This window comes from Sciurus vulgaris (genome assembly GCF_902686455.1).
Source record: "Sciurus vulgaris genome assembly, chromosome: 15".
Classification (NCBI taxonomy): domain Eukaryota; kingdom Metazoa; phylum Chordata; class Mammalia; order Rodentia; family Sciuridae; genus Sciurus; species Sciurus vulgaris.
Genome location: NC_136476.1, coordinates 80,653,200 through 80,668,636, shown reverse-complemented (window position 1 = coordinate 80,668,636; position 15,437 = coordinate 80,653,200). Strand labels below are relative to the sequence as shown.

The following is a 15,437-nucleotide window of genomic DNA, read 5'->3' as shown; positions in this document are numbered from 1 at the left end:
TAATAATATCTGTCTCAATCTACTGTCCTTCCCATCCCCACTGGCCCCTCCCCACTCCCCTCTGTACAATCCAAAGTTCCTTCATTCTTCCCTACCCACCCACCCCCACTACGGATCAGCAACTGCTTATCAGAGAAAACATTTGGCCTTTGGTTTTTGGGGATTTGCTTATTTCACTTAGCATGATATTCTCTACTTCCATCCATTTAGCTGCAAATGCCATAATTTCATTGTTCTTCAAGGCTGAGTAATATTCCATTGTTTGTATTTACTACATTTTATTTATCCATTACTCTATTGAAGAGCATCTAGATAGGCTCCATAGTTTTGCTATTGTGAATTGAGCCACTATAAACATTGATGTGGCTGCGTCACTGTTCTATGCTGATTTTAAGTCCTTTGGGTATAATCTGAGGAGTGGGATAGCTGGATCAAATGGTGGTTCCATTCCAAGTTTTCCTAGGAATCTCCATACTGCTTTCCAAAGTGGTTGCACCAATCTGCAGTTCCATCAACAATGTATGAGTGTACCTTTTTCCCCACATTCTCACCAACACTTATTATTGCTTGTGTTTTTGATGATTGCCATTCTGACTAGAGTGAGATGAAAATCTTAGAGCAGTGCCGGGGTCCAGCCCCAGCAGGGGTCCATGGGTTCCACACTGGTAAGGGGGCGCGGGGAGACAGCGTCGGTGATGGATGGAGAATGAAAGACACAGACTCTAGTTCTGGTGCAATCATTCCCACTTTATTCTGGGGAAGGCTGGGTTTATATACATTTTTCTTCAGGCTTTGATGACAGGCTTATGACTAATAAAATCAAAGAAGTTTCCAAAGCATAGGCAGAAATTGTATTTACCGAAAGGTTATGAGAAAACGGTAACCTTATAGATTATCCTTACTTAATCACCAGGGCTTGCCATTGATAAAATAAGCTGGTCCATATCTAGTAGCTACTGTGTGAGGTGCTTTATGCTTAGAACTTGGGGAAACATTGTTATCTATAAGTTTCTGTGCCCCAACAGGTTCTGGCTGTGCCAGTAAATGCAGTGTTTGGTTTTTAACATAATAAAAACATTCTGCTGTTGTGAGGTTAATCATCACAGGGTTTCAGCATGTGTTTTGTCTCCATGATGTTTTTCTGGAAATTTGTAGAATTATTCCCATCACCTCTAGCAAGATCCCCAGACTGAAGTGAGTAATATATTATTAGGAAAACTCCACAGAATAACATCCAAGCTAGGGAGGCATACATCTGGCATGCAATCCTTTTAGGATGAGTCTTTGCAATCATCCTTCAGTGGAACTCTGTCAAGCACTGTAAGGAGAGCCAGGTGCCCCTGCAGAGCAGTTTTTATTTGCATTTCTCTAATTGCAAGAGATGATGAACATTTTTTCATGTGTTTGTTGATCAGCTGTATTTTTTCTGTGAAATGTCTATTCAGTTCTGTAGCCCATTTATTGATTGGGTTATTTGTTTTTTTGAGTTCTATCTATATCTTGGAAATTAGTGCTCTGAGATGCATGTGGTAAAGATTTTTTTCCCATTCTGTAGGCTCTCTTCAAATTATCGTTTCCTTTGCTGAGAAGAAGCTTTTTAGTTTGAATCCATCCTATTTATTGATTCTTAATTTTACTTCTTGTGCTTTAGGAGTATTGTTAAGGAAGTCAGGTCCTAAGCCAACACGATGAAGATTTCGGCCTACTTTTTCTTCTGTTAGGTGGAAGGTCTCTCTTCTAATACCTAAGTCTTTGATCCACTTTGAGTTGATTTTTGTGCAGGGTGAGAGAGGGGTTTAATTTCATTTTGTTACACATGGATTTCCACTTCACCATTTGTTAAATAGACTGTCTTTTCTCCAAAGTATATTTTTGGCACCTTCGTCTAGTATGAAATAACCATATTTATGTGGGTTTGTCTCTGTGTCTTCTATTTTGTACTATTGGTCTGCATGTCTATTTTGGTGCCAATACCATGTTGTTTTTGTTACTGTTGCTTTGTAGTATAGAGTTGTTGATATTTTTAAGACTTCTTATCTCTTTCAGAGACATATCTACTAATGAATTGATATAATGTAAAGAATTTATTTTAAAATAACTTGAAATGGGGAAGAAGATAGAGAATATGTGGGGTGATGTTCATGAAACAAGTTTGGCTAGCCTTGATAACTTAGTAAGACCCTCAGAAATTTAGCAGTTCCTTGTTTTGAAATAAAATAAAAAAGGGCTCGTGGTAAAACTCAGTGGTAAAGTATTCTGGGGCTGAATCCCCAGTAGTACAGTAAATGAAGGAAGGAAAGTAGGTAGGTGGGGTCTTCAGCTTTTTAAATTCTCTCCCTGCAGTGTTGTGCGTTGAACCCAAAACTTCCTGTATGCTAGGCAAACACTCTACTAGTGAATTAAACCCCTAGCCCAATGCACTGGCTTTTTAAATTACAAGATGACATATTTCGTGGTGGAAAAGTAAAGGTTTAAAAGAAAAAAAAATTTAAATCACATGTAGCTTTACCATCCAAAGAAGATTAATGTTAATTTTTTTTCCCTGCATATACCTTTTAAGAAATGAAATTGGCTTAAGCTTTGCTATTATAAGTGCTCTGGTATTTTCTGTAGCCCAGCTTTTCCCTATTAAACATCCGTATCTGTTTTTTCTTTTCTTTATTATGTGATAAAAATGTTATGTGGTGTTTGCAGTGAGACCTCACTCTGACTATACAAATACAATCTAGATTATCATTCCCTGATGACCTGAATTCATTCCAGAAACTCAAGGTAGGAAACAAAGATGTTAAGTCAAAGGCTATACCCATATTGCAAAAACATTCAGAATAAAAAAAAATACCACATTGCCAGTTCCTTTGACAGTGCATTCTGAAAGTAAAATTTCTCAATATATAGCTATAATGAAAATAAATAATGAAAGCATTTAATTAAAAAAAATAAAAACCCTTTCTGAAGTATAGGCAATCCACATGGAGGTTAATCTCATCGCTCAGATTTGGACATTACCATGTGTACACTTTCTTTAATCCTCCCCTAGCTATCGAAGTGGATTTAGCAGTTGGCATCCTCTTTTTTCTGTCTGGGGCAATTGGAGCTTTGTAGAATTTGGCCTGCTAGAGCAGTGATCTTACCTCCCCAATTTAGGATGATTGTGGGACTTAGAACCGAATGTCATTGAAGGCATAGTATGAGTCCAGTGTAGCCAGTGATAGTATCAGGGCTCCTGCTTATGTTTATTCAAGAGACTGGGAATTACATTCAGCTTCTGATTTAATTTTCTGTGACACATTGAGTCTATGTCCTAGCCTACAGAATACTACAGCTGTGTCCTAATTCTCTTTATCCTCCCCCTTCCCTACCTTGTGATCTTCATATCACTGCCTTTTAAGGCATTGCTGTTCTTGGCTTATTATCTTACATTTGAAGTAACCATAGCATAGTGTGAAAGACAGCTCTGTTGCAGCCATGCAAAGAAGAAAAATTCATTACAACAAAGGAACTGAGAGCAGTGGCACATGTTGGGAACTCATTTCATGTTTTCTCTACCAAGTAGGAAATCTCAATCAACAGAAATAGACTTACATAATTTGTTTTAATGACCACTCTAAAGAACAGTAGTCATGATGAAGGTAACTACTATTTTCTCAGGACTGCTCAGTATCTAGTTCAATGCTAGGCCCTAGAGGCATAGAAATAGATTAGACAAAGTCCCTATTCTTGAAGAGTTTGCAATCTAGTAGGGGAAACACATTTGTAAACTGCTTGTCACACTGCAGTGAAAGCAGCTTAGTAGTGCTGAGAAGTACAAAGTTCTCTGAGCACATGGGAGCAGAAAAAGCTAGGCCATATTTTAGGAAGAAATCATGTGTTTTCTTCTTTTCTGTACATAGTTTAACCTGTTCCCACTCTCCTCATAATCCTTTTCTTAAGTGTTTTCCCACCCCTTTTGTGCCAGATTATTTTTTATTACATGTGCCTCCTGCATTTGTCAGTTTCCATAATTATAATTAAATATTTTTATATAATTGCATAATTTTTATTCCTTCTACTGGATTGGAAGTCTATTAGGACAGAGACCATGCCAGTCTTGTTTGCCACTGAATCTTCAACATGGAGATGGTAGGGACCCCATAAGTATTTAATTGAATTAATTATTAAACCCTAACCCTTATAGAGTAGATTGCCTCAGCAAAGTACAGTAGTTCTGACATGTAAGAAAGAATTAGCCTATAATCCTGTGGGAGACCTGCCCCATATCAAATCTAATGTTCTTGGAATGACATTGTTAGTTGACCAAACCTGTGTCCCTTATTAGATTATTAGTTATAGTGTAGAGTAGAAAGCTCTAACACTATGTTTTCTCTCCCTTACATTTTCTGCTGTGTCACTTTTTGCCCAATGATGCCACTGTTTCGTGGGGAAGGAGAGACAGGTACTAAAAATGGCTGATCAATATTTTGATTCCCAATATCTCCCTGCAAACTCAGTATGATTGTTTTTCTCCGACTCTATCAACTTTGCAGAGGTATTGGAGTAAGTGAGGCTCTTCTCCAGTTTCAGCCAGTATGTATCCAGGGTACCACATATGAGACTGAACCTTTTTATGTTATCTCCACTTGGCTGTTGAGCATCAGGGTTTGGAAGTGACTTGGGCAGGATCTGTATGTGCCCTGAGGAAATGGTGGTTAAACTCCAATTGTATAATAGTAGGTACTGCCTATCTAGAGGTTTTGGGGGCTTGGATAATCCTAGAACATAGTTGCTGAAAGATATTCTTACATGGATGTCTACCACAGTTTTCTTAATGCAGATGGGAAAACTGAGCCCCATAAAGGGGATGTAATTTGCCCAAGGGTTATCCGTCATGTTAATGGTAGAATCTGGGCTTTAACACAGTCCCCATCACATTGCTCCCCTCTGCCCATTTTTAAAGGTTAAATAACTCTGGAAGGAAGAGTTCACAAAAGCAAATAAAAAAAATTGAATTAGGACCCGCAAGCAGCTTCTGGGACCAGGGCTGGGCAGCCAGAGACCTCTCCAGGCAGCCTTGCCCCCCTCCAGCTGCAGGCTTTTTCCACGGGGCGATCCAAGATGGCGGACTAGAGGGTGACTGCATCTTCAGTCGCTCCAGAACCCAGGATTCAAGAAGGGGACGCATTGAGAGACTTGGACTAAAATAGAACCACGGGGACCAGATTCTCCAGCCTCCCAGTGAGAGCCTTTCTGCACAGAAGCAGCGCAGCCAGCTCCGGCCCACCCGCAGGTTGCTTCAGAGACCAGCACAGGGCGCCAGGGACTTCCCCAAGCAGCCCAGCCCCCTCCGGCAGGAAGCACCTTTCTAGGCTAGCTTCTCGGGCAGACCGTCCAGTGAGAGCCTGTCTACACAGAGCCAGCTACAAGTCCCCAAGCCAGTGGAGACCTCCGACCTGCAAGCAGCCTTTGGGACCAGGGCTGGGCAGCAAGAGACCTCTTCAGGTCTCTCTCCCTGGAACCAGTAGCGGGCTAGGGGCAGCGTTCTTCGGAAGCACTACATTATGAAGTTAATCCAAGACTTCAGGCTACTGAAGGCCTGGTAGGTGATACACTGGAAATCTACAGGGACACTATAAGCCAATAGAGGAAATCTACAATATCACAGAGTCCCACTGACATCTGACCAATATGAGAAAACAAGGGAAGAAAATATCCGAAACAAACCTAGATACTATATCAGTAAAACCCAATGACAGCACAGCAGAAGAAATGTCCGAAAGGGAGTTCAGAATATACATAATTAAAATAATCAGGGAAGCAAACGAGGAGGTGAAAGAACAAATGCAGGCATTAAATGAACGCACCAATCAACATTTAAAAGAGCAAATACGGGAAACAAAAGAGCATTTCAATAAAGAGTTAGAGATACTGAAAAAAAAAACAAACAAATCCTTGAAATGAAGGAAACAATAAACCAAGTTAAAAACTCCATGGAAAGCATGACCAATAGGATAGATCACCTGGAAGACAGAACCTCAGATATTGAAGACAAAATATTTAATCTTGAAAACAAGGTTGACCAAACAGAAAAGATGGTAAGAAATCATGAACAGAATCTACAAGAATTATGGGATATTATGAAGAGGCCAAATTTAAGAATTATTGGGATTGAGGAAGGCTTAGAGAAACAAACCAAAGGAATGAACAATCTATTCAATGAAATAATAGCAGAAAATTTCCCAAATCTGAAGAATGAAATGGAAATCCAAGTACAAGAGGCTTATAGGACTCCAAATATACAAAATTACAACAGACCTACACCAAGGCACATTATTATGAAAATACCTAACATACAAAATAAAGACAGAATTTTAAAGGCCGCGAGAGAAAAGAATCAGATTACATTCAGGGGGAAACGAATAAGAATATCAGCAGATTTTTCAATCCAGACCCTAAAAGCTAGAAGGGCCTGGAACAACATTTACCAAGCCCTGAAAGAAAATGGATGCCAACCAAGAATTTTATACCCAGCAAAACTTACTTTCAGATTTGACAATGAGATAAGATCCTTCCATGATAAACAAAAGCTAAAGGAATTTACAAAAAGAAAGCCAGCATTACAGAACATTCTCAGCAAAATATTCCATGAGGAAGAGATGAAAAACAACGATGTAAATCAGCAATGGGAGGAACTAGCCTAAAGGAATAGCCAAATAAAGGAGAAACCAAATCATGTCAAAAAACAAAAATGAGTCCAATGACTAGGAATACAAATCATATCACAATAATAACCCTGAATGTTAATGGCCTGAACTCATCAATCAAAAGACATAGACTGGCAGATTGGATTAAAAAGAAAAATCCAACAATATGCTGCCTGCAAGAGACTCATCTCATAGAAAGAGATACCCATAGACTAAAGGTGAAAGGATGGGAAAAAACATACCATGCACACGGACACAGCAAAAAAGCTGGAGTATCCATCCTCATTTCAGATAATGTGGACTTCAAGCCAAAACTAGTCAGAAGGGATAAAGAAGGACATTACATACTGCTTAAGGGAAGCATAAATCAGCAAGACATAACAATCATAAATATCTATGCCCCGAACATTGGCTCATCCATGTACATCAAACAAATCTTTGGGAAACCGGTAGCGCTAGCAGCATGGGATTCTAGATAGTCTTTCTCGGCAGCACTCCTCAATGCCAGGCAGTTGTTTCATGGATGTGTATACTAATAAACAGTGAAAGATGAAAAAATGAAGGTCACAAGAATAAGAAGAAATCTGGATATTTTGCAAATGTTATTTGTTACGGTGTTCTGAAATTGAAGGTATTAGGCTGACCAACTGACTGAAGAGCAGATTGCAGAATTCAAAGAAGCTTTTTCACTATTTGACAAGGATGGTGATGGAACTATAACAACAAAGGAATTGGGAACTGTAATGAGGTCTCTTGGGCAGAATCCCACAGAAGCAGAGTTACAGGACATGATTAATGAAGTAGATGCTGATGGTAATGGCACAATTGACTTCCCTGAATTTCTGACAATGATGGCAAGAAAAATGAAAGACACAGACAGTGAAGAAGAAATTAGAGAAGCATTCCGTGTGTTTGATAAGGATGGCAATGGCTATATTAGTGCAGCAGAGCTTCGCCATGTGATGACAAACCTTGGAGAGAAGTTAACAGATGAAGAGGTTGATGAAATGATCAGGGAAGCAGATATTGATGGTGATGGTCAAGTAAACTATGAAGAGTTTGTACAAATGATGACAGCAAAGTGAAGACATTGTACAGAATGTGTTAAATTTCTTGTACTGTACAAAATTGTTTATTTGCCTTTTCTTTGTTTGTAACTTATCTGTAAAAGGTTTCCCCCTACTGTCAAAAAAAAATGCATGTATAGTAATTAGGACTTCATTCCTCCATGTTTTCTTCCCTTATCTTACTGTCATTGTCCTGAAACCTTATTTTAGAAAATTGATCAAGTAACATGTTGCATGTGGCTTACTCTGGATATATCTAAGCCCTTCTGCACATCCAAACTTTAGATGGAGTTGGTCAAATGAGGGAACATCTGGGTTATGCCTTTTTTTAAAAAAGTAGTTTTCTTTAGGACTTGTCAGCATGTTGTTGTTGAAGTGTGGAGTTGTAACTCTGCGTGGACTATGGACAGTCAACAATATGTACTTAAAAGTTGCACTATTGCAAAACGGGTGTATTATCCAGGTACTCGTACACTATTTTTTTGTACTGCTGGTCTTGTACCAGAAACATTTATTGTTACTTGCTTTTTAAACTTTGTTTAGCCACTTAAAGAAAATCTGCTTATGGCACAATTTGCCTCAAATCCATTCCAAGTTGTATATTTGTTTTCCAATAAAAAAATTAAACAATTAAAAAAAAAATCTTTGTCAATTCCAGAAATCAAATAGACCACAACACAATAATACTAGGTGATTTTAACACACCTCTCTCACCGCTGGATAGATCGTCTAAACAAAAATTGAATAAAGAAACCATAGATCTCAATAGCACAATCAACAACTTGGACTTAACCGACTTATATAGAATACACCATCCAATAAAGAACGAATACACTTTCTTCTCAGCAGCACATGGATCCTTCTCTAAAATAGACCATGTTTTATGCCACAAAGCTACTGTTAGCAAATACAAGAAGATATACTACCTTGTACTCTATCAGATCATAATGGACTGAAATTAGAAATAAAGGACAGAATAAAAAACAAACTTCTCCAATAGCTGGAGATTAAATAATACACTATTATACGATGAATAGATAACAGAAGACATCAGGAGGGAAATTAAAAAATTCTTAGAAGTAAATAAGAACAAAGACACATCATATCAAAATCTCTGGGACACTATGAAAGCAGTACTTAGAGGAAGATTTATTTCATGGGGCGCATTCAACAAAAGAAGTAGAAATCAACAAACGACTTAACATTACAGCTCAAAGCCCTCAAAAAAGAAGCGCAGACCAACACCAAAAGTAGTAGAAGACAGGAAATAGTTAAAATCAGAGCTGAAATCAACGAAATTGAAACAAAAGAAACAATCGGAAAAATTAACAAAATAAATAGTTGGTTCTTTGAAAAAATAAACAAAATTGATAAACCCTTAGCCACACTAACAAAGAGAAAGAGGGAAAAAAATTGAATTACATTTAAGCAGTAATTACAAATCATACATGACCCTTCTGTTATGAACTGATTAAAGAAAGCATGTTGCAAATTTAGGAAAATTCCAGAAGAGATCTCACAAATCTTCAGGATTCCAAACTTTTTTAAAAAAATTACTTATTTTAGTTGTAGATGGACACAGTATCTTTATTTTTATGCGTGCTGAGGATTGAACCCAGTGCCTCACATGTGTTAGGCAAGTGCTATACCACTGAGCCACAACCCCAGCCCCACAAACTCCTGTCTTAGCTCAAAAAGTAAGCAGTAGCTTCTAGAATTGAATAGATTTGAATTTTTCATCTTTATGGGAGCAGATGCCAGAAGAGTTGAAAGGATTTTTGGAGGATTCTTGGCTCCATTCTCTATACAATGTATACATCCAACAACTGGCCCAAGATTCTGTTTTTTAGACATAATCTGTGGGATTATAGAGTAGTTTCATTTCTTTTGAAGCTATATTGCAGAAATGAAACTGCATAAAATGTTTTTTCTTTGTAGCAACTTGGGAAACTAATACATAGATTTAAAAAGAAGAGTCATTTGCACTTAATCACTGACATAGATCCTTATATCCTAATATTTCAAAGTAAACTTCCTATTATAACCTTATTCTAATTCAGGAAATACAAATGCTAAACTGCAGAAATACTAGAAGTGTAAATACATTTTTCCTTGTTTATTTCATATCACTAATCTTCATTTCCCTCTCTGTCAGGAAGGTACAATAGACATATTCTATATAGAGCTTTAAAACTGATTCATAACAAAAATTTATTGATCACTTGCTATTTCTCAAGTACCATTTGTATCTGAAACTGAACTTGCTGATACTGGTTCATTTCCTTTATTCCTCAACAAGAGAAAGCTAAAGGATGATGTCTCCATTTTATAAGAGAAAACTAAGACTCTTGGCAATTTAGCTAATTGCCCAAGCATCAAAAATATGAAATAGTAGAGCAAGAATATGAACTTAGGCTGTTTGATCTTAGAATTCATCCCTTTTCCCTTCTGGTTTTAAGAAGCTGATTAGAGAAACTAGAATGGGTAAGTTTTTAAGATGTAGTAGTTTGGGGCTGGGGAGATAGCTCAGTTGGTAGAGTGCTTGCCTTGTAAGCACAAGGCCCTGGGTTTGATCTCCAGCACACAAAAAAAAAAAAAAAAAAAAAAAAAAAAAAGATGTAGTAGTTCTAATTTTGAGGACTTAAATTCTAGGCATTATACTGTAAAATAGAATTCTTGAGCCAGCAAGATTGCATGTTCCTAGCTACTCAGGAGGCTGAGGCAGGAGTGTCACAACTCCTAGGCAACTTAGTGGGACCCTGTTTCAAAATAGGAAAAAAAAGCAGGGGACGTGTTAGAGATGTAGCTCAGTTTTAAAAGTACTTGCTTAGCATGTATGAGACCCTGGGTTCAATCCTTAGTACTGTCAAAAAATTTTTAAAATTTAATGTTATAATAAAATAGAATTCACATATGGCTGTGTTCAAAAGTATTCATTTTAATCTAGAATTCATTTTACAGATTCTATTGCTTTCTGTCTTGATTGCATGAATGAAAATTTTTGTAAACCATGAATTACTACCTTAGCATCACAGACTGTTCATTTGGAAAAGATTCTTGCCTTTTGTTCACAAAGGATTTTACAATTTAATTTTTAAAAATCAACAAGATAAAATTGCCCTAAAAGTTGAAGGAAAAAATTGCCAGTGAAGGTTAGTTTCTACCTGTGTCGGTGACTATTTTGGAAAACCCATTCCAGTGATTTAGAACTTGGCAGGTATGATTTTGTTGTTCTTCAAGTTGGAATGACTAAGAAGCTACAACTACTTATACAAAAACTACTAAAACTACTTATACAACCACATTATACAAAAAATGATGTGTTAAAACTGCAGGAAAACTCCTATTCTCCCAGGAATTATTAGAAGTTAAAAAAAAGCAGGACACCTCAAGAGAGTGAGGGGCCTAACAAGTAAGACCTTGATAGCTTTGGGAAAGGAAAAACACACTCAAAACTTAAAAAGAGTCAGGTCCTAGTTCTACCCATGTGGACATTTGCCACTCTTTGAACTTCATTTTCTTCACTAGTAAAATGGGGTTATTGATCCCGCCCAGAGTTTTTCTGAAGTCTTGGTCTTAACTGGATTACTTTTAAATGATCAAGATGAAGAAATTGGTTTTGAAACTATTTGAATTTCGACATTTTACCAGTGATGTAATTCTAACAGTAATTTTATTTAAATAAACTGCTGTCACGCTTTGTTAGGAAATACCGTCTCATTATACAACTGATTTCTACTTGGCCTATTTTAATGTAGCTAAAACTGAATTTAATTGGCCTAATAGCAAACAATTCTTGTTTCATTACTGATAATTCTGCAGGTCTCTGCCCTTGATTATAGGCTTTGTTCAACAGTAGAAAATGCATACCAGATGTGGTAGCACACACCTATAATCCCAGTGACTTGGGAGCCAGAGGTAGGAGGATCACAAGTTCAAGGCCAGCCTGGGCAATTTAGTGAGACCCTGTCTCAAAAATTTAAAAAGGGGAGGGGGCTAGGGGTGTAACTCAGTGGGTTAAATCCCCGTTCCACACATAAAACAAACAAACAAGTGAACAAAACCTAGTAAAAAACTTAGAATAAGTTTCCCTTTGTAACTGTGTGCATTTGTGGCAGGAAGAATGTGAACTAAGAATGGATCCTGAAAGGCCATCTGAAATGAGAAAAGGCACACATTTGTAGGAGACAGAGGTCTCTTTGGCCTGGTTTTGGTCTGACTTGTCACTTGCAGCTAAGATGGTCAGCACAGAGGATGTGCTGTCTTGTTAACATTAAAAACAATGGCTGAAAGGCTGGGACTGTACCTCAGTGGTCAGAGACTTGTCTAGCACGCCCAAGGCCCTGAGTTTAACCCCCCAGTGTTGTAAAACAAATTGTGGCTGACCCTTCTAACTCCTGTACCTACCATCTTTTCTCTATCTGTTTAATTCATTGGCACCCCTGTACTTCCTATTGCTGTCCTTAAAAAAAAAAAAAAAAAAAAAAATGATCAGCTCACAGCTCACCCTTCTTTGCTAACTAGTTCTTTAATGTAAACTTTTGCCGGAATGGAACTGCTTACTCTGACATTCTGCTGAAAACCCCTCAATCTGTGTATTTCCAAAATGCTGTGACCTAGTCCTTGTTTTCTGCCTTTTGAGTTTTTTGCCATGCTGCATGTAAGAGTGAGTGGAGGAAGGAAAATAGGTACAACATAGTTCATTATCCCCTTTTCTTTTAAAAATAAAAGTAGAACTTATTCAATATATGGTTATCCTGTAGTCAGAGACAGATCACTGGAGTCAGATCCCAACTCTACCATATTCTAGTTGGGTAACCCCAGGCTAAAACATCTAATCTCTCAGCTCAGTTTCTTCATTTTCAGAAATAAAAAAAAAACCATAGTCTTTGTTTTACAGATATTAAGTGGTAAACAATATATGCACAAGAAACATCCAATACAGTGCTTATTTAATATTTGGGAATTGCTCAGTAAATCTTGTATTTTCCTCCAGAAGCATTTTTCTAATCATGCACGTGTGTGTGTGCGCACACACTACATACACACACACACACATACACACACACATATTCATGCACTTAATCCAGAAAATATGTATTAATCACCTTCTATAAGGATAACTTCAGAATAATCCTTTGTCCTTTTGCTCCACTTTATTATTAGGAAAAGAGTTTTTAAAACTCTAGGCAGGTGGCCTAAAGTGACTTTAGAGAATATATACTTTGTAAATCAGGGTCTGTCATGTGGAACAAAAAAGAGCTCTGAAGGTAAACTTCTGGATTTAATTTACCCCTGATGTTTCTGCCCCTTATTATATAGTGTAGGATGATCATTGTGAATTCTAAACAAAATTAGATCTTAGATGTATTAGGCAAAGTTTTCCAGAGAAACAGAACCAATATGATGGGTGGAAGGATGATTTTATGGGTGGATGGAGGTTTTTTATAAGGAATTGACTCATATGATTATGGAGCTGATAAATCCAAAATCTGTCATGAGTATTAGCAGTTGGAGACCCAGGGCTGCAGTTATAATCTGAAAGCTTACAGGCCAGCTACTCAGGAGAACTGATGTTCCAGTTTGAGTCCAAAGGCAGTCTGCTAGAGAGTTCTCTCTTGCATAAGGGAGCCTGATTTTTGTTTGCCTGTCCTTTTTGGGACAGACAACTGATGAGATGAGACCCACCCACATTTTGGAAGGCAATTTGTTTTATTCAAAGTCCACTGATAAAAATGTTAATCTTATTCAAAATGCCTTCAAAGACACACCCAGAATAATGTTTGACCAAATATCAGGGAAATTTGTTACCCAGCCAAACTGACACACAGAATTAACCGTTTAACACCAAATTTAATTAACACAAAGCCTAATTTAATAACACAAAGCCTAGAGATTCTAGAACACAGACCATCATTTTTATGCCTTTTAATGATTACAATAATAGGTAACTCTTTCTAGTGTATTTTCACAAGCGTTATCTCAACTGATCATAACAGCAGCTCTCTTTAGAGTATCCGCATAGAGCTATTAGATCTTAGATGTATTAGGCAAAGTTTTCCAGAGAACCCCATTTGTCCAGAGAGAATACTAACATCTAGATTCAGAGGCTTGCCCAAGGTCTCATAGGTAGTGAGTAGCAGTTACAACAGGGCCAGGTCCTATAACTTCAGTCCTACGCATTTCCCCCTGGTCCATCCTCTCTGTAGCATCAGGGGAATTCTGTAAATAGTTTGAGTGCCTTGTAACTAGTAACTAGTTTTATACTCCTTCTTGAAACCATTTTGTGATAGAAAGTTAACCAAATATATATTGGCAGAATCTAAAGGGTTTTTTTTTTTTTTTTTTTTTTTCAGATGATTTGAATGATACCTTGTGGTTGAAAGGAAAAAAAAAAAAAGGTGGTGGGGGAGGCAAGTCAGCAACTGAAAAAGTAATGTCAAAAAGTAATTAGAGCAGGACAAATGGATTGTGCTGCCATGTTCAAGGCTGTTATTTCTGTAGGCAGTGAGGAGGAAGGGTACTAATGCAATGTGACGGATTTGGAGCAAAACCCACAGCACTGAGCAAACTGCAGAGACTAAACCAATGGTGAGGCTCAAATCATAAATTTTGATGGAATAATATTTGATATCTCAAAGAGTTTCATGTGTTTTGCAGATTCTAATTGTTTTGAGAGACCTATTTTCTTCATTTCAGCTTTTGGGAAACAGCCTGATGGACCTGTGAAAGTAGTCACTGTGTTCTAGGAATGCCAGGATAATATTTCCATCCCAGTATTCATTCCCTGCTTCAGGTTGGGCAGGAACACCATATCAATAGGGGTTTTAGAAGAAAAGATAACAATGTGAAACTCATTGGAGTAACTGGATGTTGCATATTTAGAGAAGAATAATGTATTAAAGTAGTCTTATCAGTATTCAGCTTGGTATTAGAAAACTGACCTGAAGAAAGTCAGAAAATGGTAATGCTTTCATCTATGTGAGGACAGGATATTTCGATTTGCTAGCCTAGTGACCTTTGATTCCACTGTTGCCACCATGTACAAGGAAATGCCACAGCCCGTAAGAAAAATAGAACTTCTTAGATTCCCTGGAAGGGAATCTTTACAAGGGGAAGAGTAGATTGACTTTGTCCCCTGTAAGTCACCATATCCTTGAAGTCTGTTAACTACCACCACCAGTATGGCATATATTTCAGAGTTTGTGCCTTGATATTCAGACATTCATATGTCTTATGGATTCATGTTGTAACTCTGCCCTTTATCCAACTATCAGACCTTAGACAACTTACCTAATCTTTCTTAGCCCCAGTTTATCTTTATTAAAATGGGGACAATAAACTTCCAGATTTCTTATGAGATTGTCGTGGGATGATACACATAAAGCATGTAGTACTGGTGCCAGACACAAATGTAAGGGCCCAATAAGGATAGAAGAAAAAGTGTCTGGGAGAGGAGCGGCTTATCCTGTCTACGAGGGCACCAGTGGGAATTTAGACATCCATTCTTCTTTAACTCTCTGATCCAAGCAGAGACAAATGGTTCTTTTTCCCTTAAGAAACCACAGTACAGGGGTTGGGGTTGTGGCTCAGGGGTAGGGCACTTGATTAGTATGTGTGAGGCACTAAGTTTGATTCTCAACACTACATATAAATAAATAAAATAAAGGTCTATCAATAACTAATAAAA

General features: G+C 37.6%; 2 protein-coding genes across 2 annotated transcripts in view; both read left to right on the top strand.

Moving 5' to 3' along the window:
• NR6A1 (nuclear receptor subfamily 6 group A member 1) overlaps nt 1-15,437 on the top strand; it is a 203,910-nt gene that overhangs the window by 108,972 nt on the left and 79,501 nt on the right.
• On the top strand, nt 7,303-8,020 carry LOC306645086 (calmodulin-1-like). Its single transcript, XM_079112378.1, has one exon. The coding sequence runs from the start codon at nt 7,424-7,426 to the stop codon at nt 7,763-7,765; it is 342 nt and encodes a 113-aa protein (XP_078968504.1). The 5' UTR covers nt 7,303-7,423; the 3' UTR covers nt 7,766-8,020.